Below are 25,802 nucleotides of genomic sequence, written 5' to 3' on the forward strand. Positions count from 1 at the left end.
ATATCCAATATATCTAATAACATTAGACCCTGTTCAGTCCCATGCCAGCCTGGCTTTTGGGCAGGGACAGGTCCCTTCTAAAAATCATTAAAAGGGAGGGGAATTAGAATTTAGACTAACAGCATTTAGTTGCATAATTATAAATATTTCTTAATGATATGCATTTATTTATAAAATTACACTCATGCTTCCACTGCTAAACTCAATCCCAACAGAGAAATCCCACGTCTCTGTGTTTTTGTGTGTGTGTGTGAAAGAGAGATTAGGTAGGTAGGTAGGTAGGTAGGTAGGTAGGTAGGTAGGTAGGTAGGTAGGTAGGTAGGTGGATGATATATAGATGATAGATAGATAGATAGATAGATAGATAGATAGATAGATAGATAGATAGATAGATAAAGAGAGACACATACCCATACACACAAACACATACATACATACACACACACACACACACACACACACAGTTAATTTATCCACTCAGTGGATAAATTAAGCTCAAACTGCTCTTTGAAATAGATGTTTTAAATACCAGTTGTACGAAAAATCCTTGTATGAAAAAATAATCTAAAATGGTCTTTTACCAAACTTGCACCCTCCAGAGATGTCAGACTAAATTTTCAGTCATCCAGGAAGGCATCAGCCTGAATTCAGATGTATCTTTAGATCATCCATTTGCAGAGAACTCTGCTAATGGACGAAATATGAAGCAGAAGTGAGAGGAAGAGAGCCATGAAATTAGAACACACAACTCAACTGCCATCTTTTAAATTCAGAGTGCAGGTTCTCCTCTTATAGATCTCTCATCATTTGTTATTCCTCTCAGTTTCTGGGGAAGGGATGCACCTTCTTGCTTTATTACACTGTGTTCTAGGACAGCAACCCCCAATCCTTTTGGGGAGAGCTTTTTCGGAGGATCAGAGGGGGCATGGCTTAATATCCTGCCTGCATCCCACGGATGGGGCTTCACTTGTTTGTGCGTGCAGGCCACTTGCTGGCATGTCGCGGCCCAGTACTAGTCCACGGACCAGGGATTGGGGATCCCTGTTCTAGGAGAAATAGCATAGTCAGTAGATGAAATCAGAGCCTTTTCTGATTTCACTGGTCATTGGGAATGCAGTCTCTGAGGAAGAAGTAGATGTATCTGGATGTAGATATGCACATCTACAGCTGGAAGGTATGTACAGCAGTTTTGGTAGTTTCTACATGTGGTGGATGAAAATGTTCATGTAGGTGATGACCAGGCTGAGCCTGAGGGAGGGTCAAATAATCTTTCTCAAGTCCCTTTGCGCCCACAATAGATCTAACTCTAGCCTACCTTGTATTCTGTTGACTCTTATCTACCATCAATTTGCTTTGACTTTTAATACTTCAGATTCTTGTAGAGGGTGTTGGCATGCAATAAACTGGGTGTTTCCAAGTCACCAGGTACTGAGTGCTCCTGTAGAATTTCCTAGAGTCAAGAATTTCCCGAACCTCAAAATGTTGTTAACCTTCTACCATAATAGAGGACGGAACAGAGGTAGTAGCTGGAAAAAGATCAGAGGTGACTTCAGGTTACAATGGAAAGCTACAATGAAGAATGGGGTGGAATGCTGTAATGACTTAGGGAGTTGTAATTCTACCATGATAGGGTTAATAATACAAAGTATGGGGAAAGGCCCAATATATTTAGGACCCAACTTTTTATACTGCTGCAAAGATTTTAAAAACTTGATAGAAAGGTAAACTTTGTCCCCAACTTTATAAGGTTCTCTTGGAGTAAAACAGCACCGACTGCCACATCATTGGCATCGGCCTGGATTACAAATGGTTTCTCTAAGTCTGGGTGTTTTAATACAGGTTCAGTTTTCTCAGTTTTTCAAATGCTACTTGGCAGTCCATAGTCCAATTCAGTGGTTGGCTAGATTTTGGTTTATCTACTCCCTTTGTTTTTAAGAGATTTGTAATCGCCAATGCTATTTGGGCAAAAGAGGGGATAAACTGCCTATAAAAGTTAGTGAACCCTGGGAAGCTCTCCAATTGTTTGCAAATAAGGGGTGTTTCCAACTTGAGGACTGCTCTGACTTTTGTGGGGTCCATTTCCATCTCCTGGGGAGAGAGTCTGTACCCTGGGTAATTTATCTTATCTTGGTGAAAATCCCATTTGGAGAGTTTGGGAAACAACTTAGCTGCCCTTAATTTCTTCAAAACCTCCCGCACCAATTTAACATGTTGAGTCTTAGTTTCAGTATCAATCAATCTATCATCAAGATAAACCAAAACTCCCTTATACAAGTGCTTGTGCAGGAACTCATTAATTAGCTGCATGAAAACAGCGGCAGCCCCTTGGAGTCTGAATGGCAAAACCTTGAACTGAAAACATCCTAGCAGACAATTAAACACTGTTTTCCACTCATCCCCTTCTCAGATCCAGATCTGGTAATAAGCATCCCACAAGTCTAGTTTAGAAAAAAAAGTCTCCCCTTTGCCAGGAGACAGCATGTCTTTCATTAAGGGTAGGGCCATGATGGCGAACCTATGACATGCTTGCCACAGATGGCATGTGGAGCCATTTCTGAGGGCACATAAAGCATTGCCCTATCAGCTTCAGTGCGCATTCGTGCACTGGCCAGGTGATTTTTGGTCTTGATTTTCAGCTGTTTTTCACCCTCCAGAGGCTTCCCTGAAGTCTCCGGAGGGCAAAAATCTGCCCAACATGCAAACCGGAAGCTTGTTCCTGAACTTCTGGTTTGTGTGTGTTGGGCCATATTTTGCCCTCCCCAGGCTCCAGAGGCTTTCTAGGAGCCTGGGGAGGGCGAAAAACAGACCTACCGGGCCCAACGGAAGCCAGAAAACCTCACTCACTAAAGGGTCTTCATAGTCGCTCTCCAAGTGACTGGGTTCCTTCACCAGAGGGGTCAGAGTTCCTCACACTGTAATTGGTTCTGGTGGGAACTCAAAGACTGCATGGGTCTTTAGGGAGATATATTTGGAACACAGTGGTGGCTTTGACCTGCTTCTTTCCCTTTTGGGTGGACATTCTCACATGGCACTTGTTGCACAATGACCTTCCTTCAATGGAAGCAGGTGGCTGAGTGCGGCAGGGCAGAGCGTGGTTTGGTTTCCTTCCTTCTCCCTTCTGCTGGGAATCTGTTCCAGGAGTGATTTTCTTGGTACTGGTTTCGAGCTTGGTTGATTTCCACTTCCTCAACTCACCAGCTGTGCAGGCAGATTGGGGCTCCACAATCAAAGAAGGCATTGTACAGGTCATCGTTTAAGCCATATTTGAACCAACTCATGAGCATTTCCTCTGGCCAATCTATGTGGCAAGTCGGATCATGAAACTCTTCGATGTACTCGGTGACTGGACGGCGTCCCTGTTTAATGTGCCTTATGTGGTCTCTAACCTTGCGATCAGCTAGGAGGTCAAATCTCTGTCTCAGGGCTGTCTTGAAACAATTGAAGTTGTGGAGCTCTGGTGCATCTGCATTATGGAGGCTCACCATCCAATGTGCAGCTGATCCTCCTAGAGTCAAGGTGACAACCCTGACTTTGGCGCCTTCTGTAGGGAGATCCCATACTCCTGCATGTAAATCAGTACATGTGTGAGAAAAAAACCTAGTTGCTGGGGATTGCTATCGAATTTGATGCCAAGTGGGGATGCCTTCTATTCTGATGGTGGAAGCCTCCTCTCATCGAGTCGCAAGCCTTGCTTTGCATTGAGTTGTCTCCTGAGCGGATGTTCCATGGTGGAAATGAGTTCATCAGTAGCCCCCGTGGTTTCAGCCATTGCCCCTGCGGTTGGGGATCCCATTTGTTCATTGCTAGTCCCCTTTTGTACTCCTAAGAGCCAAGGTGGCGCAGTGGTTAAATGCAGCACTGCAGGCTACTGCTAGATCAGCAGGTCAGCGGTTCAAATCTCACCGGCTCAGGGTTGACTCAGCCTTCCATCCTTCCGAGGTGGGTAAAATGAGGACCCAGATTGTTGGGGGCAATATGCTGACTCTCTGTAAACCGCTTAGAGAGGCCTGAAAGGCCTATGAAGCGGTATATAAGTCTACTGCTATTGCTATTGCTAACTGGCTTGCAGTACAAGCCTGGGCATCCTGGATCCTCAAGCCGTGGATGGCCTTCCTCATGTGGGTCATGGCTTCCCTCAAGAGTTGGTTGGGCTGGGGCTCCTTCCAATTCATCATTGTTGTAAAAGTCCCCATATCCTGCTTTCAACCAGATCATTGGCTCCCATGGGTGAGGGTAACATCTTTGGTTCTGCCAACCCAACCTTCCATCTTCCCAACACCGATGGGCCACCTCAGCTTGGCAGCAGTGCTTGAGGCAATGTTCTCCTCAACCCAGACATTGAGGGCCTCAATTGAGATTTGGGGGGGGGGTTCTCCCCCAGTCTTCAGCCTCTTTGTGATCACTGCCCTGAGCAGACATGGTGTGCACGGTCCCCACAGTAGGGCTGTTACCTCTCTAGGTTGACCACTTTGCAGTTCTTGCCTAATGTCAGGTCTTGCCTCTCCAATCTTCCCAAGAAAGCAGGACTCTGGAAACTGGAGTGCTTCCAAAAGGAGCTTTTATTGGAAGGTTTGTGATAACAAGAGATCTAGGCAAGAACTGAAGCTTCTCACTTAAGACCAGCTACTTAAACCAATGCTAGCCAAACCCCTCCCACACTACATCATTGCAGAGAAACAGAAACTTCATATAGAGATCTGTTGTGGCCCAGCAGGATCCAGTTGAGCTGCTGATGGACTTGAATAGCCAGGAACCATATGAGTCTGCTCTGGACGATGTGGAGGACCTTGGGCATGATTCAGACTCAGAACAGGGATCAGAGAGGTTGGTTGGCCACCAGGAGGCACCTGAGGCATGGAACAGTGGGAAGGATCAAAGGCAGTTTATCCCTGATGCCAGATTGAGAAGGGCTGAGAAACGGAAGCAGCAACTCCGTAGGCAGACTCATAGAAGATAATTACACACAGGTGGTTGTGGATGGGCCCCTCCCAAGAGAGTTTATAAGTGAGGTGTTGGGAGGGTACATTTGCAGGAAACAACCATTCAAATTAGTAGTGAAGAAAATCTGTCTGTATTCTAGCCATGTCTGTTCGTTTGGATTATCTGCGTTGCTTCATTTGAACTATCTGGGTTGCTGCCAAGCTATTCTATTGAATGTGAGTTGTCTGGGCCCTCAGCCAAAGGATTTGTTATCTCAGTAATTAAATAGTGGCAAACAGCCAAGCCTGTGTTCTGGTTTATTTGCAGGCTGGGGCGGGGGAGGTTCAGAACAGAGATCACTCCATTCCCCCCCCTTTCCTCCCACCAAAATGCCAAGCCTATAGAAATATCTGGGATTGAGATAGGTTTAAGTCATTTGTAACTGGAGCAGGGCTAAAATAATATTTCCTGCCTTTTTCTAACACAGTGGAAATTGTTAAGTTTTGTCACTTATTATCTTGGGAAAAAGTTAAGGGACTTCAAGGTTTGAAGATAAGAGGGACAGAATGGGTACAGAAAAGGTCATGCTGGTATTATTTTGTGCCTACACAAGGACAGAGACCAAACAAGTTTAAGAGCACTTCAACTCATAAAAGTGGAGAAAAGTCCTTAGACCTGTGAGTTTTCCTTCAAGGAAGACTCAATTCATACATCATGTAGAATTTGTTCAGGCTGCATAAGATCTTGGCCTCATTTGAAATCCTCCAAAGGTTTACTCACACTGTTCTTTCCATTCATGGTCTTCTTTCTCACTGTATTTGCTGCATTGGTGGGCCTCCTTGAGACTCCTGTATAGCTCCTGAGCTCTGAGTTCCTCCTGATTTCGAATTTGCTCCTCTCCTCTTTGCCTCTCTTCTTCTTCTCTTCTCTAAAAATAAGAGGAGAACAAGAAATTTGAGAAAGGGGGAGAAAAAGATTCCTGTCAGACCTGTCCCAGCGTGTTTGTAGTTAAAGCATAAGAAAAGTTGGATCTGAAAGTTTCTGTGTAAACTGACTAATTTTCCTCATTCTTCCAGGCCTTCCCTCCACCACCCACAACATCATGCTAATGTCCAATGAAGCTTAAATTAGTTGTTTTGGTAAGAGTTCTACTTTTGGCACCTCTTTGGTGAACATTTGCATGCTTTCCCATGCCTGTATCTTTGGATCATTCAGCCATTTGTTTGGCATTTCTGGTTCCTGTCGCACACACCCCTTCCCAGTATTCTTCCTCCCCCCCCCCGGTCCCCCTGGTTTTTGGCAGGATGCCAGTAAAGCAAAGCACAGCTGGTGGGATGGGAATCCTGACAATTCCTCTTTTTGCAATGCTGTTCTCAAAGAATTTTCTTGTCAGGAGTCCTAGGCACTGTACTGTGATCCACCACCAATCAACCTGTGCTATTTAAGTGACAATTTGGGACTTTGGAAAGGCAAATATACACAATGAACTGAATTTGAATTGAATAAGCATGGTCATACTAGGCCATGATACTGTGATGACTCCCCCGGACACTTCCCCAGATATCTCTCCACATGTCAGCTTGGAGGACGATGAACCAGTTCTGTGCATGTCAGGAGGGGAGTTGGTCAGTGGCCCTGAGCAGCCAGCTGAGAGGGATTTGGCTGAAGCACAGCTGCAGCTGCAGCCAGTCAGTGATGAGGAAGAGGAACTGCCTTCTGCATTGATCCAAGAGCACATAGGGCAGAGAAAAGGCAGGAGCAGAGAAGGTCAGCCTGACTATTTGCAAGGAGGCAGCCTCGCCCTTCTATACCAGAATCTGACTATTTATACAGCAGAGTGATGGAGGCCATGCTGGGAACAACCTGTTTATTTCCTAGCTGTGTGTTTCCTGGTTGTTGTGAACCCTGTCTTGCTTTGGATTAACACCATGCCTCGACTTGGATCATGCCTTGTAAACTCTGGACTATTCTCGCCTTGTGAATCCTCTTGTATTGTGGGTTTAATTTTGCCTAGTAGGTTTATCTTATTTGGGAAACTTTCAAGTGCCTTGTGGACTCATTGGCCATTGCTCTGTCAGTCTTCATCGGTCTGCTTTTGGCTGGATTTATTTGAGACAGTTCTAGGTTTTTAGTGAAGGGAGTTGGTGGGAAATAATAAACCCACTAAACCATAGTTACATGTATGTGAGTGAGTGGGACACCACAGATACTGATTTTCTCTGGAGACTTTAGGCATCAAAAGGAAACATGTTTATCCTACATTTGTCGAGTTATAATGATTCCAGTAACCAAGAAACAAAGTCACCACTCACTCTCTCTACTCATGTGGAGCATTTGTATACTTTTCAAAAGGCAGAACAGGTAAGATGGATGCCAATTATGTTCCTTGAGATTCCTTGAGATTCCTTGAGAATGGCTATGGGTCAGCTAAAGAATAATATGAGAGTAATTATGAACACAATAGACTATTATGAAGAGAACCCAGGGAAACAGGCATCATTGGTCTTTTTAGACACTCAAAAGGCATTTGACAATCTAAATTGGCAGTTCATCATTACGCAGTTTAAAAATATGAAATTTGAAGATAATTTTATAAAAATGATAGAAACAATATATTCGGCTCAGACAGCAAAAGTAATAATAAATGGGGACACCATAGAAGAATTTAAAATTTGGAAGGGAGTGAGACAAGAATGTCCACTCTCACCCTTATTATTTATATAAACACTGGAGGTTCTATTAATAGAAATTAGAAACAATCAGGAAATAAAGGGACTAAAAATAAAAAAGGAGGAATACAAAACACACAGGCATTCGCATATGACATGGTATTCATATTAGAGGAGCCATTAGAAACAGGAACTAAATTAATCCAAAATATAGAAGAATTTGGTAATGTAGAAGAGCAAGAATTAAAGGAAATTATGGGAATGCAGATAGTAAAAAGGGTAAAATATCTAGGAATTTGGCAAACAAGGAAATGTTCAACAATTAAGGAAGATAATTATGAGAAAATAATTCAGAAAATTAAAAAGGAATTGGAGAATTGGAGGAAACTGCAAATATCATTAATGGGAAGAATTGCGTTAAAATGAATGTCTTACCCAAAATTTTGTTCCTATTTCAAGTGGTGCCAATAAGCCCAGGAAAAAACTTTTTCACAGATTTAAATAAATTAATAGCACGATTCATCTGGTTAGGGGAAAAAACCACGAATTAAATTAAAACTCCTACAGAACAGTAGAGAAAAAGGAGGTTTTGGACTCCTGGATTGGGAGCTCTACTATCAAGCAGTAGCTCTCACCTGGATAAGGGATTGGATTAACCTTAACAATAGGAGAATATAACATTAGAAGGGCATAATTTAGAATTGGGTTGGCACGCCTTTATTTAGGATAGGAAGGACAAAACCCACAGCTACTTCCAAAGACATCAAATTAGAAATGACCTACTTCAAATTTGGTCAAAAATTAAAAGAAAACATTGTAACAAAAACCCAATTTGGCTATCCACTATGGAAGCATTGATCTACCCGAATGTATTGGACATAAATAAAATAATAAGATACAAAGACATATTAGACAATCAAGAGAGGTTAAAAACAAGGCGAGAATTGAAAGGTGAGGGAATAGATATAGACTGATGGCCATATCTACAAATACAGGTGAGATATAAAAAAGACAGAAAAAGAGATGGATTCTATAAGGAGCCACAAGAGTTAGATAAAATTCTACAGGGAACTGAAGAAAAATTGATTAAAAAGATATATCATTATTTATTAAGATTCCAAATGGAAGAATAAATTGTGGAAGAAATAATGATAACATGGGCGACAAATTTTGGGTATACTATAGAATTGGCAGATGGGAAAAAATTGGGAAACAAATTATAAATTAATGATGGCAACAGCATACAGAGAAAACATATATAAGATGTTATACAGATGGCATCTCCCACCAGCGAGAATTGCGAAAATGTTCCCAGAGTGTTCACCTATGTGTTGGAAATGCAATCAACAACAAGGAACATATTACCATTACATATTACTTAGTATGGGAATTATGGTACAATTGGCTAGAGGAAAAAGAGAAAAAGGTAGGAAAGCAAAAAAGAAAAGAAGAAAGATCAACAAATCAAAAAATAATTACAAAACCAGAAAATGAATGAAAGATAGAAATATAAAATAGACTGTAGCAAATTAACAGTAAGAAATGGATATCAGATGATTTAAATGTATATAATAGTTATTATATATAGAATGGAGAGAAAAGAAATATGAAATAAAATGTGTGTGTGTGTGTTTATACATACATACACACACACACACACATATACATATAAATATACATACACATACACATACACATACACATACACATATATATGTACAGATAAAAGAAACACAATTAGTAAAAGAAGTGAAATTTGTTCCAAGGATGTTATGTTTGCATTAAAAAAAGTTTAAAAAAAGAGAATGGCTATGGATGTTGCAGCGGAAATTGGTTTTGAAAACATTTGTGTCCTGTATTTGGATCCTATCTTCATTCCAATATTTCAATCTTCAAGGCAGTTATCATATTCTAATTCTATCATCCCTAACTTTGGTAAGCCGAAGCAAAGGTTTGGAGTAGAATTTGGTTTTAAAACACTTTGTTTAATTCCAAGATTTCAGGACCTGATGAAGGAGCATAGGCTTAAAATGCTAGATATGCCAAAAGTTCTTGTTTGCTTGTATGATAAATATATGAAAAAAGGCAAAACAGAAAGAGAATGGCTGAACCTCAGAAATATTGATATTCAACATTGTGCCAAAAACCTGCCTTTAACAAAAAAAAATAATAAACCTATCCTAAATGGACTTAAAAAGAAGTCCTGTTGAATAAAATTGAAATGCCACAAAGTGTGTACTGTATGAAGCAACAAATCCCTTACTTGGTTTAGCTTTATCTTGGCTGTAGGATCCTTGATGCTCTCTGAGCTTAGTTTATTTTTTTGCCAGTGTTTCATTACCAAAGTAGGGAACATCAGCAGTGCTGGGAATAGGGTTACTAGCACTGATGATGTTCCCTACATTGGTAATGAAATGTCTGCCAAAAAAAACCCCAAGCTCAGAGAGCACTAAGGACCCCACAGTTAAAACCTGAGCTACAAATAATCTCTTCTATTTATCTTGGCTAAGTATGATATCAAGAATATACGTCAACTCTTCACATTTTTGTTCATAAAGCTCTCTACTAATCAGTTACCTAGAAGCAAATCAATAGACCTGATGCAGATTCAGAAGCTTCTCATGAGATTGGGGAAATCACTTCGATCCATGGATTCTCTTTATGAGAGCTTGCTACACTGCACTTTGGCAAATATGTGTAGTAGGAGCATGAAGTCTCTGAAGATTTACTATCTTTCAGAAGGCTCTCCAGCAGGTCTCCATGACCTTTAAGATACCAGCCAGGCTTGATGGTTCAGAGGCCAAAGCTATTTTTAAAGGAACGAGTAGTTAAGGAATATTGGCATTTCTTGTTAGCAAGGAGGAGAGAGTACGGAAGTGTTCTTTCAAGTGTAAATAAACAAGGACAGGTGTCTTGGGTTTCAGAAAGATAACCTGCTCAGAGCAACCTGGAGCTGACGACCTTCAAAATGCTTTTTGTCCATTGACATTTCAAACATGAGCAGTAGGAAGGGTAGCAATTTGCTAATTACAAACATTTATCATACGCAAGGGGATGCAACATTGGGAATCAGGGCAGGTTGCTTACTGTTGGCCAGAAATCAAGAGGCTTTGCCAAGCATGTGAAAAATGGTATAAGCTTACATTTCTTTAAGCTGCAATGGGGTTGCTATCACTGAAAAAGGTAAGCATAGCTATTTATACTAGCTGGGAACTTGGGAGCTTTAAAAAAAAATCCAGAGAGTTTGGTGCATAAAGACTGCCATGATTAATAGATCTCTGCAGCGTTTCTGTTTTTAAGGGAGGGTTTTTTGCCTCTTCTTTTTTGAATACTCCAAGCTCTTGATAGCTTTTTTCCCCCTGGATTATAAATGAAGACCCAGCAATATTATGAAAGATAAACTCAGTCTGAAGAATTATGGATGAAGATCTTCCTTGCACTTGGAGAACAGCCCAGAAATTTGCCTTCCAAATATAACCTCCCACCTGCAGACAGCTGCAGAGCCCAGGAATGACATCATTCTTGGTGGAAAGAGAGCTGCAGGCATCTTTATTCTGTTCCTTTCTTTACTCTTAAAAGCACATGGGGCAGGACGCAGCCAGCCTTAGGACTGTGCAAACTGTTCATGTTCAAAATATTTCCAGTTCAAAGCACGCCATCTTGATCTTAAATTCCAGTGTTGAAACAAGGCAGTGTAAGCATAAAACAATTTGTATTTGTTCCATAGAATATAGACTAACAGTTGGAAGGTAGGTTTTCTACTCCAAACCCCTGCTTGAACAGAAGACCATACCATTTCAGACAAATGCCTGTCCAGTCTCTTCTTTTGTGTGTGTGTGTGTAAATATGTTTTATTTCCATTTCATTTCGTACAGTCACATGTATACTGTGCATAACCGGGGCATATAACTGAACAATAAACACAGCCCTCCCTCTTGTCAACAATACCCCCCAAAATACAAACCCAATATACCACCTTGACCCACCATACACCCTCTTTCACCCCCCTCCAACTTTCGTTCTTCCTTCCAACATTCCCCTCTACTTCCCTACTTCCCCTCCCCTTCTATCACTCCTCTCTCCCAATACATTCCCTCCCTTCCTTCTCCTCCTCCCTCCAATCCTCTCTCCCACCCTCTCTACCCCTCTTTCTTCTTTCCCTCTACTCCTCCCTTCGGTGTATTTCTACTGTCTATCAATATATTCAGCTTGTCCTATTTTTACACTAAAATTAAAGAGCCACAGTATACAAATGCAATCATGTTACTTTAGAATCTAACACATACTATATTTCCCCCCTCCCCCCTCCCCCCTAAGACCCCACCACCCTTCCCCCGCCCGACTTCCCAGAGCCCGTACACGGTATAGCTTTTTAACAAACACAGTCTAAAATATATTAAAACAAAGGAGTTTAAAGAAAAAAAAGAAAGAAAGTCAATAAGATCTCTACGTTGGACTCAGCTTCTTGCTGTTACCCAAACTTTAAGCAGTTTAACTTATTCCTAATCTTAAGCATAGGCTATCTGGAATTTCTTAGTCCCATATTTGTTTTGTGTATAGTCAATCCATTTTTTCCAGTCTCATTTATATCTCTCATTTGAGTGGTCTTTAAGATATGCTGATATTTTAGCCATCTCGGCTAAGTTTGTAACTTTCAGTGTCCATTCTTGAGTTGTAGGCAAGTCTTCCTTCTTCCAGTATTGCGCCAACAACAGTCTTGCTGCCGTTATTAAGTGCAGAACCAAATTGGTCTCTACCGCTGTAAAGTCAGTACATATACCTAGTAAAAATAGCTGAGGAGTGAATTTTATCCTTCTTTTGAAGATATTTTGCATGATCCACCACATTTTTATCCAAAATGCCTTAACCTTTCGACATGTCCACCATATGTGAAAATATGTAGCATCGAGAGAACCACATCTCCAACATTTAGGCTGTACATTCGGATACATAGAAGCCAGCTTTTTATGATCTAAACGCCATCTATAAAACATCTTATAAAAATTTTCTCTCAAATTTTGTGCTTGTGTAAATTTCACATTTCTTACCATATTCTTTCCCACGTGTCCAGCATTATTGGTTCTTCAATATTCTGAGCCCACTTTATCATACAGTCTTTAATCAATTCCGTTTCCGAATCCATCTGTATTAGTACATTATATATCCTCTTTATATGCATTAAGCTTTGATCTCTTATTTGTTTAAACAGATTATCCTCAACTTTGACAAAACCAGTTTTTTGGTCTATTTTCCACCTGGCCTGTAATTGGCCATACTGGAACCATGTTTGAATTACCTTCTCCTCTTTTAGTACCTCTAAAGATTTTAATTGTAGCACCCCCCTTTCTGAAGTGATAAGTTGTCTGTAAGTGGTTCTATCGTGTTTTTGTTCTATATTCATATTTTCAATTGCATGTCTAGGAATTGCCCACATGGGCAACTTATCATTTAGTTTATGTTGATATTTTTTCCAGACCCGCAATAAAGCATTTCTTAAAATATGATTTTTAAAGTTCTTATCCAATTTTTTGTTGAATAACAAGTAAGCATGCCAACCATATACCAAATCATGTCCCTCGATATTCAATATTCTATCATTGGTTAAATGGGTCCAATCACTAATTGCAGATAATACCACTGCATCATAATATAATTTTAAATTAGGTAGTTTCAATCCTCCTCTCTCACATACATCTTGCATTATTTTCATCTTTACCCTTGGCTTCTTTCCTGCCCATACAAATTTGTTGATACCCTTCTGCCATTCTAAAAGATTCGCATCTTTTTTAAGTATTGGTAACATTTGGAAAAGAAATAAAAATTTTGGTAAAATGTTCATTTTCACTGCCGCTATCCTACCCAGCAAAGATAAGTGCAATTTCTCCCATTTTTTCATCTCCGTCTGTATACTATGCCAAAGTGGTTCATAATTATGCTTATATAATTTCCCATTTGAAATTAAAATGTTAACTCCAAGATATTTGACTTTTTTAACTACCTCACATCCTAGCATCACTCCTAATTCTTCCTTTTGTTTAGTATTCATATTTATAGCTAATGTTTTGGTTTTTCCTAAATTTATTTTAAAGCCAGAGACTTGACCATATTGATTAATCATATTCATTAAGACCATACTGGATTCCTGCGGTTGTTCCAATATTATGACCAAATCATCCACAAAAGCACGGACTCTATATTCTTGCTGCCTAATCTTGATCCCTTTTAAACCATCCAAGCCCCGTATTTTATTCAATAATACTTCGAAAGTTATAATGAACAATAGTGGGGACAAAGGACAGCCCTGTCTTGTACCTTTTTCGATTTGAAAGGAGTCTGTTAAACTTCCGTTGACTATGATTTGAGCTGTTTGCTGTTGGTATATTGCTTTAATTGACCGTAAAAAGCTATCTCCTATCTGCATTTTTTGCAATATATTCAACAGAAATTGCCAATTAACTCGATCAAAGGCCTTCTCAGCATCCAAAAATATGAACGCAGCAGGGATTTCATTGTTCTTTCCCAAATATTCTAAAGCATTAATGATTAATCTAACATTACTCTTCATCTGTCTCCCCTGTATGAAACCTGTTTGGTCAGTATGTATCAATTGTTGAATAACCACCATTAACCTATTTGCTAGTATTTTAGTAAAAATTTTATAATCTACATTAAGTAATGAAAGGTCTATAATTTTTTGGTTGGGTAATATCTTGATCTTCTTTGGGTATCAACGATATAAATGCTGTCTTCCATGATGGGGGCACTTTACCTTCCGTTTGAATTTTATTAAATAGTTCTCTAAGAGGTTCTACTATTTCTAACTGTAAGTTTTTATAGTAAACCGCTGTCAGGCCATCTGTGCCTGGTGCTTTCCCTAACTTTAGTTGTTTGATTACCTGCAGGATTTCCCCAGAGGTTATTGGTTGGTTCAACTTTTGCCTGTACTCTTCTCTAACTAGGAGTATTTTCTCTTTATCTAAGTATTTGTCTATGTCTAAACCCCTAATTTTGTCCCCTTTGTACAATTCTGTAAAAAATTCCCGAAATGCCTTTTGAATCTCCTCTTGTTGAAACACCTCCTTCCCTCTATAACACAATTTAGATACATTTCGAGTTTTTCTTTTTTCCCTAATCTGATAAGCCAACCACCTGCCGGGTTTGTTTGCGTTACAAAAAGTATTGTGTTTTGCATATAATAAACTAGTGGCTACCTGGTCAGAGATCAACATATCAAATTGGGATTTTAATATAGAGATTGCTTCCTTAGCCTTTGTATCACCTGGATTTAATATTAGTTCCAACTCTTTCCCTTTAATTTCCTCTTCCAATTCTTTTCGTTTTTGCCCTTGTTTATATCTATGTATTTTGTTTATATTCATCAGTACTCCTCTCATATACGCTTTGCTTGCATCCCATACAAATTCCATAGATGTACCCTTATTCATGTTCAGAACAAAGTATTCAGATAACAATTTTTTACAATCATTAATATACTTTTCATATCTAAATAAGTTTTCATTCAACCTCCAAGACCTTCTTGCCTGCACTACCCTTCCCAATTCCATCCAAACTGGGTTATGATCCGAAAGAACCCTCGCCGCAATCTTTGTCTTCTTCACCCTAGAAAGTAAATCATTAGTGATTAGTATAAAATCAATCCTTGAAAGGGATTGATGTCTATCAGAAAAAAAGGTGAAGTCATATTCTTCTGCATTTCTTTCTCACCAAGCGTCTCTCAATTCGAAGTCGTCCATCATGTCAAAAAAAGATTTGGGTAACTTAGCTCGGATTTTAGTATTTGGGCGAGAGGTCTTCTTATCTCTTTTAGTGTCAATCACACCGTTCCAGTCACCCAATAGTATACAAGACTTAAAGTCCCACTGTACTAATTTAACATGAAGATTTCTATAAAATCCGTCTTGCTGTTGATTAGGAGCATAAATTCCCAAAAGTAGTGTCTTTTTCCCTTCTAAGATTAGGTCTAGTGCGATATATCTTCCAAAGGGATCTGCTTCAATTAGTTCAGCCTTAATGTCTTTTCTTAAGTATACAACTATACCATTTTTCTTTTCCGTAGCAGAGGTCACAAAATGTTGACCAAGTTTGGGGTTGAACAAATATTTTTGATCAGTTGATTTGATATGAGGTTCTTGCCGACAAGTTATATCATTCTTGAACTGTTTAAGATAGTGAAATATTTTCTTTCTCTTCTGTGGAGAGTTCAGTCCATTGACATTCCATGTCAAAATCTTAGTTGTCATTTTTGGTTGCGTGAAGCTTTTTTAGAGCCTCCTGCATGGCCTGTCTAACCTTTGGCCTGGCTCCTCCCACAGCTTCTGAGCTTGTTGCTGTAACTCCTTGGCCGATGGCCGGTGATTGTTGAGATTGTTGCATTGTTGCTTGTTTTTCCATTTGTCTGGTAGTCATACGGCTAGGTCTTTGTTCCCTGACTCCTTGCCCTTCCGGGAGGAGGAGATGGTACATTTTGTCTGGTAGTTGTGTGGTTTGCTGTTTATCTTGTCCTTCTCGTGGTCTTTCTCCAGATCCAGATGATTCAGGGTGTCCCACCTTCAGAATCTTGTGATAGAAATCTCGAGCTTTCCATACAGAGTTGAGACGATATCTTTGCTTGTCAAATGTAATTATAATACCAAAATGGCACGTCCCATCTATACTGTATCTGACGATTTCTGAGCTCTTCCACTAGAAAAGCATAATCTCTCCTGGCTCTTAGCATTTGAGGTGGTATTTCTTTCAAGACAATCAAATCCTGTCTGCCAATTTGAAGCCTGTTGTTATTGGACTCTTGTAGTATCATGTTTCTGAACTCTCTTGTAGCAAAGTATATAACTACATCTCGGGGGAGTTGCTTCTGTTTTGCCGCCCAAGAATTAACGCGATAAATTTTATCGATCTGCCAGTCAAAGTTGGACCCCAGTCTTCCCACCAGACAGTCAAAAGCCTCTGAAAACATCTGCTTCAAGTTCTCCTGTTTATCTTCGCGCAGCCCCCTGACTCTTAATGCAAGCTCCATCTGTCTGTACTGTATCATAATAATTTGTTTTTCAGCATTTTCAACTTTTTGTTCCACCACTTCAGTTTTAGATGTCAAATTAGTATTGGTTTCATTAAGAACCTCTAAGTTATCTTCCATTCCAGAAACATATTCTGTCAGTACATTTACAAGTCCCATCATATCATCATTCATTTTGGCGATCCTAGTATCAAACTTATCATATAAGACTTTCATCTCATTCTTTATTTCCTCTCTGAATTCTCTGAAAGTTTCTAAATTCTGCTCTCTAAATTCTCTAAACATTTCCAAAAAGAATTCTTTCGTTAGCAAATCTCCACTAGGGGGCATAGAGGGTGGAGGCTGCAACTTTGTGCCAGGTATGGGGGACGTAGCCCTAGGAGGTAATTTCCCAGGATTTAATTTTGATGCCTTTATGTCTTTTCTTCAAGCAATTAATCAAACTCTGCTGGCCCGCTGTGCAGCTTACAAAAAGAAAAAGAAAAGTTCCTCCCTTTTTGCAGAGAGTTTGCGGAAGGTTTCAAAAGATTAGCATTATACCTCTGTTTGGAATGTCTCTATATTAGCAAAGAGTCTTTTAAAACTTTTAAAGGTTGATAAGAAAAAAAATCTTGTAATCTCTTCAGAGAAGTGGAGCTAATTAGTGAGAGGCTATTCCTTTGATCTTTGTTATCACTGTCTTTGCCGAGGAGTTAGGAATGTACCATTATTGCAATTGCGGAAGCTGCAGAATCGCCATCTTGGGAGCAATTGCACAAAGGAAACTCTTGTAAAACTGAAGCTAGGATTTTTTTTAGGAAAAGCAAATAAGGTTCTCAGGTACGGACTCTGCTTGTATTAGTTTCAGATAAATATCTCAAAAATTGTCCTAAGAGGGGGTTCCTTGCTTTGCGCTGTGAAAATAGCCGAGGTTTCTGGCCGGAGATATGACTCAGCCTTGGTTGCCCCCCCCCCCCGCTTCTGTTCACAGCAGAAAAAAAGCTGCAAACTTCAAAGAAAGCTCTTACCAGCTGGATCTCTCTCTCAGTCTTCTTGCCTGAAGAATGAGATATCTGCTAGGTGTTTAGGCAGATAACGCAACTAGAAACCTGGGGGCAGCTCAATTAAGCCGCTGCCAACAGCAAGGTCCCGCCCCGGAAGTGTCTTAAATTCCAGTGTTGAAACAAGGCAGTGTAAGCATAAAACAATTTGTATTTGTTCCATAGAATATAGACTAACAGTTGGAAGGTAGGTTTTCTAGTCCAAACCCCTGCTTGAACAGAAGACCATACCATTTCAGACAAATGCCTGTCCAGTCTCTTCTTAAGAGCTTCCAGTGATGTAATACCCACAACTTCTGGAGGGAAGCCATTCACTAATTCATAGTTCTCTCTTGTCGGGAAATTTCTCCTTAGTTCTAGATTGTTTCTCTCCTCGGTTAGTTCCCATCTCTTGCTTCTTGTCCTGCCTTCTGGTGTTTTGGGAAATCTCTTGAGCCCTTCTTCTTTGTGGCAGCCCCTCAAATATTGGAACGCTGCTATCATGTCATCCTGGTGCTTCTTTTCATGAGACTAGACATAACCAATTCCTGCAACCATTCATCATATGTTTCAGCCTCCAGGCCCCCCATAATCATTTTAGTTCTCTGTGTTTTGCCAGGGTCTCAACATCTTTTTTATGTTGCAGCAACTAAAATTGGATGTGGATGGTGTTATTTTACTACCCTTTAACATGGCAACTCCATCTCTTGGGCAAAAGTCTGATTAAATATGTAAAAATGAATAAATAAAATGTCCAAGTTACCATTTGTTCTGGCCCGTCATTTAGAAATCAACACTTTCAATATTACTTACAATCTTCCAAAATTAATGCTGGGAAAGAATGAGAAAAGTGGCTTGGGTTGGGATTGCAATGTTTTTGTGTTGGTTAAACAATATACCCATAGTGCTCTTCAGTTTAAAAATACAATTCTTTAATCATTTTCATCAGAATTGTAGCAAAGTCCACCAAAAAAACAAGACCTACAACAGTGCACACAAAGGAGTGAAGGTATTTTAGGAAAAACTCTGAAACTCAAGTTGCTCCCTCTAAATCCTATAGGACAAGGTAAATCAAATCAAATCCATCTTTATTAGGATCATAGACTAGACTAATAGAGCCAAATACATTTGGTGCAAATTTGGGGGCATCACTGAGAAGCAGCAAAACCTGACCTTCACTCTAAATAATGATGTTTCCCTTGATAATGGCACCCCCAAGTTACAATACAATACAATGCAATACAATACAATACAATACAATACAATAGCAGAGTTGGAAGGGACCTTGGAGGTCTTCTAGTCCAACCCCCTGCCTAGGCAGGAAACCCTATACCATTTCAGACAAATGGCTATCCAACATCTTCTTAAAAACTTCGAGTGTTGGGGCATTCACAACTTCTGGAGGCAACTTCTGTTCCACTGATTAATTGTTCTAACTGTTAGGAAATCTCTCCTCAGTTCTAAGTTGCTCCTCTCCTTGATTAGTTTCCACCCATTGCTTCTTGTTCTACCCTCAGGTGCCTTGGAGCATAGTTTGACTCCCTCTTCTTTGTGCCAACCCCTGAGATATTTGAACACTGCTATCATGTATCCCCTAGTCCTTCTTTTCATTAAACTAGACATACCCAGTTTCTGCAACCGTTCTTCATATGTTTTAGTCTCCAGTCCCCTAATCGTCTTTGTTGCTCTTCTCTGCACTCTTCTACTTGAGAGACCGCCTCCTGCCGATTACCTCCCTTCGACCAATTCGATCGCACAGACTGGGCCTCCTACGAATCCCATCTGCCAGTCAATGCCGACTGGCGACCACACGGAGGAGAGCCTTTTCTGTTGCAGCTCCGACCCTGTGGAACGATCTCCCCGCTGAGATCCGTACCCTCACCACCGTCCAGACCTTCCGCGCAGCCCTCAAGATCTGGCTCTCCCAGCAGGCCTGGGGATAGGTTCCTAATTCACCAGCCCGAGTGTTTGATTGTTGAACGAAAGTTGTGTTTTACTATTTTTTTTCTTTGTTCACATTTTGTTTTGTTTTTGATGTTGCACTTCCCTCCCTTGTGATTGTAAGCCGCCCTGAGTCCCCTCAGGGAAAAGGGCGGCCTATAAATTTTAATAAATTCAAATTCAAATTCAATTCTAGAGTCTCCACATCTTTTCTACATCGTGGCGACCAAAACTGAATGCAGTATTCCAAGTGCGGCCTCACCAAGGCATTACAAAGTGGTATTAACACTTCATGTTATCTTGATTCTATCCCTCTGTTTATGTAGCCTAGAACTGTGTTGGCTTTTTTGGCAGCTGCTGCACATTGCTGGCTCATATTTAAATGGTTGTCCACTAGGACTCCAAGATCCCTCTCACAGTTACTACTATTGAGCAAGGTACCACCTATACTGTACCTGTGCATTTCATTTTTCTTGCCTAAATGTAGAACCTTACTCTTTTCACCATTGAATTTCATTTTGTTAGATAGTGCCCAATGTTCAAGTTTGTCAAGATCCTTCTGTACCTTAAGCCTGTCTTCTGGAGTGTTGGCTATTCCTGCTAGCTTGGTGTCATCTGCAAATTTGATGAGTTCCCCATTTATTCCCTCATCCAAATCATTGATGATTTGGATTTGGATTTGGATTTAACTTTATTTGTATGCCGCCCTTTTCCCTGAGGGGACTCAGGGTGGCTCACAATTCAGGGGGAGGGAAGGACAAAACAAGTTATACACATAAAGACAATACATCATTAAAAAGCACAACAGTCATACTATTCGGGTGGGGCTGAAGTCTTTAGCCCCAGGCCTGTTGGGACAGCCAGGTTTTAAGGGCTATGCGGAAGGTCTGAAGGGTGGTGAGGGTACGAATCTCCACGGGGAGTTCGTTCCATAGGGTCGGAGCAGCCACCGAGAAGGCTCTCCTCTGGGTAGTTGCCAGTCGACATTGACCGGCTGATGGAATTTGGAGGAGGCCTAATCTATGGGATCTTATCGGCCTAGTGGAGGTAATTGGCAGTAGGCGGTCTCTCAAGTACCCAGATCCAATACCATGAAGGGCTTTGTAGGTGACAACTAGCACCTTGAAGCGCACCCGGAGATCAACAGGTAGCCAGTGCAGCTCGCGGAGGATAGGTGTTACGTGGGTGAAACGAGGTGCACCCACGATCGCTCGCGCGGCTGCATTCTGGACCAGCTGAAGTCACCGAATACTCTTCAAGGGCAGCCCCATGTAGAGCACGATGTTGAAGAGTACTGGGCCTAAAACAGAGCCTTGGGGTACTCCACCGCATACTTCCCTCCATGTAGATGCAGTTCCATTGCGGACTACACGTTGAGTGCGGTTGGTCAGCCAGTTACGAATCCATCTGGTGGTGATGCTGTCTAACCCACATTCTTCTACTTTATCTAGTAGTAGGTTATGGTCTACCTTATCAAATGCCTTACTGAAGTCCAAGTAAACTATATTGACGGCATTCCTCTGGTCCACTAATTTTGTCACTTTGTCAAAGAATGCAATGAGATTAGTCTGGCATGATCTATTTTTGACAAACCCATGTTGGCTTTTGGCTATTACTTTGTTTACTTCTAGGTGTTCGTTAATTCATTGCTTGATTATCTTTTCCAGAATCTTTCCTGGTATTGAGGTCAGGCTGATAGGTCTGTAGTTTCCTGGATCTATTTTTTCCCCTTTTTTGAAGATGGGAACCACATCAGCTCTTTTCCAGTCCTCTGGCAGTTCCCCGGTGCTCCAGGATCTCTGAAAGATATAGTTCAGTGGTTCTGAGATCTCATCTGCCAGTTCCTTCAGAACCCTGGGGTGTAATCTTTTTTTGGTTCTCATGCCATAAGCGGCAGGAGCGCAAGGGGGTCATGCGTGGGCATGCCACACCCATAATGCTATATGTGACACCCCACCCAGTGCGCATACACGCATGACAGGCATGACCCCCCCCCCAATTTTTGCATGCTGTTTTCTTCCTCCCCAGGCTCCAGAGGCTATATAGGAGCCTGGGAAGGGCAAAAACAGCCTCCCCCACCCCCACCCTCCGGAGGCCCTCTGGAGAGCAAAAAACCAGTTTGGGAACGGACTTCTGGTTTGCTTGTAGGGCCGGTTTAAGCCCCCCGGAGCCTTCAGGGGCTTTCCGGAGGCTTCCCTGAAGGCTCTGGAGGACTAAAAACAGCCCTACAAGCAAACCGGAAGTGACTTCTGGTTTGTCCATTGGATCATTTATTCATCCTCCTGAGCCTTCAGGGAAGCCTCCAGAAGGCCCTTGAAGGTTCCGCCTTCAGGGAAGCCTCCGGAGGACGAAAAATGACCCTATGAGCAAACCAGAAGTAGGGCCATTTTTAGTCCTCCAGAGCCTTCAGGGGCCTTCCGGAGGCTTCTCTGAAGGCTCTGGAGGACTAAAAACAGCCCTACAAGCAAACCGGAAGTGACTTCCGGTTTGTCCATTGGATTGTTTATTCATCCTCCTGAGCCTTCAGGGAAGCCTCCAGAAGGCCCTTGAAGGTTCCGGAGGGCTTAAACCGGCCCTATGAGCAAACAGGAAGTCCGTTCCTGAACTTCTGCTTTGCCCATAGGGTTGGTTTTTTGCTCTCCGGTGGCTTCAGGGAAACTCCTGAAGCCTCCGGAGGGCCCCAAGGGGGCAGGGGAGACTGTTTTCACCCTGCCCAGGCTCCTATAAAGCCTTTGGAGTCTGGGGAGGGCAAAAAATGGCTTTAAAAAAGGCTGAACTCAGCTGGTGTGCCCTGACAAATGGCTCCGTGTACCACCTGTGGCACACATGCCATAGGTTTGCCATCCTGCCCTACACCATTTCTGACAAATGGCAGTCCAATCGCTTCTTGAAAGTCTCAAGTGGAAGCTTCCACAACTTCCAAAGCCAAGGTTCTGTATCCTGTTACTGTCAATCAATCATGGGGTGTGGCTGAAGGATATAACATCTTAGCACTTAGTGCTTAGGCATATACCAGTTCACAGTGCTTTTACAGCCCTCACTAAGTGGTTTCCAGAATCAGCTATTGGCCCCAACCATCTGGATCCTCATTTTACCCATCTCAGGAGGATGGAAGGCTGAGTGAACTTTGAGCCAGTGAGAATCGAACCGCTGGCAGTCAGCAGAATTAGCCTGCAAAACTACATTCTAACTACTGCACCACCACAGCTCTTAAGTGAAATATGTAAAAACTTAAATGTGCTAAAAATAAAAGAAAAGAAAAGAAGAAGAACCTTCCTATCCCAATCTACCACCATTCATAGGAACCCATGGAGAAGACAGCATTTATTTGCTACTTATCTTAGTGTTGATGTTTAAGGTACTAGTATCAACTTTAGGCAAGTCACTCACTCTTAGCCCAGCCCACCTCACAAATGGGGAAAACAGGAGGAGGAGGAAGTCTTAGATATGTCCAGCATCTTGAATCACTCAATCAGTTTCATTCGTAAGATAGAATCGGAACTCACAGCCTCCTGGTTTTGACACCAGCATCTTAACCACTTCACCAAACCAAATTACCAAGTTAGGTTAATAAATGGGATGAAATTAAGGAAAACATATGAAGATGGGAGAAATTGCAATTGTTATTTGTTGGGGACAATTTCAGTGATAAAAATATATGGTTTGTCAGGATGATGTTATAGCTTCAAACAATACCTGTTCTGACAACTAATATACCATTTAAGGGAGACAGATATATCTAGTTTTGTATGGAAAGGGGAAAAGTCAAGGGTTAGATATAAAGATGCAAAGGAAAGAGGAGATTTAGATTTGCCTGATCTGAAAATTATGTTTTACAGCACAACTTGGTCCAAATGTGAGTTTTGCTGAGAAATTTTTAAATTAAAAAAAAAAACATTAGAATTACAATATTACAATCTGGGGTTTGGATGGTATGATAAAGTTAAGATTTTAAGAATAGTTATACTACAAGTACCATATTGAACAGGTATGGGACCAATATTAACCCAGACTGTGCCTAAAAATGCCGTAATGGATCTCAACAAACCCAGCATTTTAAAAGGAAAAAAATGTAAGTGAAAAAAAAATGTTAATTTATTGAGAATGTAGAAAAACAAAGTAAAGTTTCCACAGCTTGTTCTCCCTTCAGTGCTCTTCCTCTTCCACTGATTTATGTATAGACTTAACTGCATTTATGTCCTGATGTCAAGCTCAGGAAATCAAGAGTCCAAACAGTTCAAAGGAATACTGGTTTATTGCATGCTAATGCTCTTTGCAAGAATCTGAACTAGTAACAGTCAAAGCAAATTGGCAGTAGATAAGAATTCAAGGTGGGCTGGACTTAGATCTCTTTGTGAGCATGCAGGGATTCGAGACTGATGACGTGTTTGACTCCTCCCTCGGGGCTCAGTCTGGTCATCTCCCACACCTGCCTTTTCTCCTGAAAGTTCAGGGCAACTTACTTGGGATCTGTCCTCATTTCCCTCCCAAAATGAATAGGAGAGAATATCAGGGACTGGCCCAAAAGTTGGAAGAGGTGGCTTGCAATTAAATTCACATATTGCTCAACATTTGGGAAGCACATCAGAGATTGAGGGAGGGAAAGTGGGAGACCGAAAATACCGGGTTGTATATTTCTGCAAAATGTATTTTTAAAGGAGCAATGAAAATTCTTCAGAAAGACAGTGCAGCTTTTTATTTTATTTTATCAAGACATAAGCTTTTTTCTAGCTGAGCGTTATGCCCATTTTGCAGCCATAAAACAGGTGCAATCTGCTACAGAGGATAATGAGACCTGTCACATCATATAAATGCCTCTGCAGTTTTCCTTATCTTTGGGAAATTGATCAAGCAAAAAAAATATATCACTAGAAACTACTGTGAGAATCCTCAGGGAACTGCAGGAAAATTCTTCCTTGGTGGGAAAACTGTTTTGTTTTCCAAAGTTTTTGTTTGGGTTCTTAATCACGGAGTGAGTTTTAATTAAAGCAAAGTAGAAAACTGCATAATAATAGGGGGGTGGGGGATTGAGGCAACCTCTTATTATTTTGAATGCACAGCTTGATTGTAAACTATTAGATTCTGCTCCTACTGTAGCTCAACAAAACACATACTGAGTGAATTGAGAGAGGTTGGTTTTTAACCTGGTTCTCCTCTGCTTCTTTGTCACATGACACTGATTTAATAAACAATCTGAAAGACTTGAAACATCAGAAAAATAACCTTTAAGACGCCTCTCATAGTTCACTTTTTTAAAAATGGTGGGAGGCTAGTCATGGCATGTTGTCTTTTGTGTTTCTGCATGCATAAAACTTGGTTTCAATGGGTTCTTTGCTTAAACAGATAGCATCCATCATATAATATGTATTTCTGACACTGTTCTCTATAGATAAAAAAAACATAAAGAGAAAATAGTAATAAACTATGAAACCGAAGATGGATGATAAGAAAATCTAAATTACACCCCGCCATTAAATATACCGCTCTTTATTTTTATACCCTTACAAACTATCTTTGTCTCCCTGAACTCCATATGAAAGTTTTATATGTTGCTTTTTGCCTTGATGAGTTGCCTTTTGATGTTCTCCTTTCTCAACCCAGACTTGCATCCTCCTAAATCCCAATGCTCCTTTATGCCGATGAGGCTGCTATTACTTCAGAAACCTCAATTGGACTGAAGAAAGCTGTTGCAGCAACATTAAAGTACTGTAGACAAAATAATTCGGTCTTCAATTGCGATAAATTGAAAATCCTCGTTTTTACTAAAAAAAAACGAGGATTTTAAAGGGGTTTTTGATACTCGTGGAGAGTAGAAGGGCATGACCTAGAAGAGGCCAACATATTTAAATACCTTGCAGTGGCTTTACATACCAAAGATACTTGGAAGACACATCTGGACCACAATGCCAGCCATTAGGTCTTCAAACGCTGTCACACAGGCGGAGGACAATTAGTCCCCGCAGCCTTAAAAATTTTGAGGCTAAAACATTGTCATTCTCTTTTGCAGTTGTTATAACAATACTCTTGAACAATTTTATCTTTGTAGTAATACTTATGGGTGCCACAGACCAAATTGGGTGCATGCGTTGAAACATGGTTACCACTATTCCAGTTCATTGGTTAATGTTGTAGCTTCTTTCTACAAGCATCCATTCAACAGCAGACCTCATGTTTCCATTCTAAATTTATTGAGTTTTGTGCAACTTAAAATTTATTCTT

General features: G+C 40.8%; 1 protein-coding gene across 1 annotated transcript in view; it reads right to left on the bottom strand.

The window, feature by feature from the left end:
- SH2D4B (SH2 domain containing 4B) overlaps window positions 1-25,802 on the bottom strand; it is a 100,030-nt gene that overhangs the window by 41,223 nt on the left and 33,005 nt on the right. Inside the window, exon 4 of the mRNA XM_014065029.2 lies at window positions 5,701-5,848. Coding sequence (XP_013920504.1) covers window positions 5,701-5,848 — 148 coding nt within the window. The remainder of the gene's footprint in view (window positions 1-5,700; window positions 5,849-25,802) is intronic.

The sequence above is a fragment of the Thamnophis sirtalis genome, unplaced genomic scaffold, assembly GCF_051295495.1.
Source record: "Thamnophis sirtalis isolate CommonGarterSnake01/CBP01778 unplaced genomic scaffold, rThaSir2_p1.2 scaffold_15, whole genome shotgun sequence".
In the NCBI taxonomy this organism is placed as follows: Eukaryota; Metazoa; Chordata; class Lepidosauria; order Squamata; family Natricidae; genus Thamnophis; species Thamnophis sirtalis.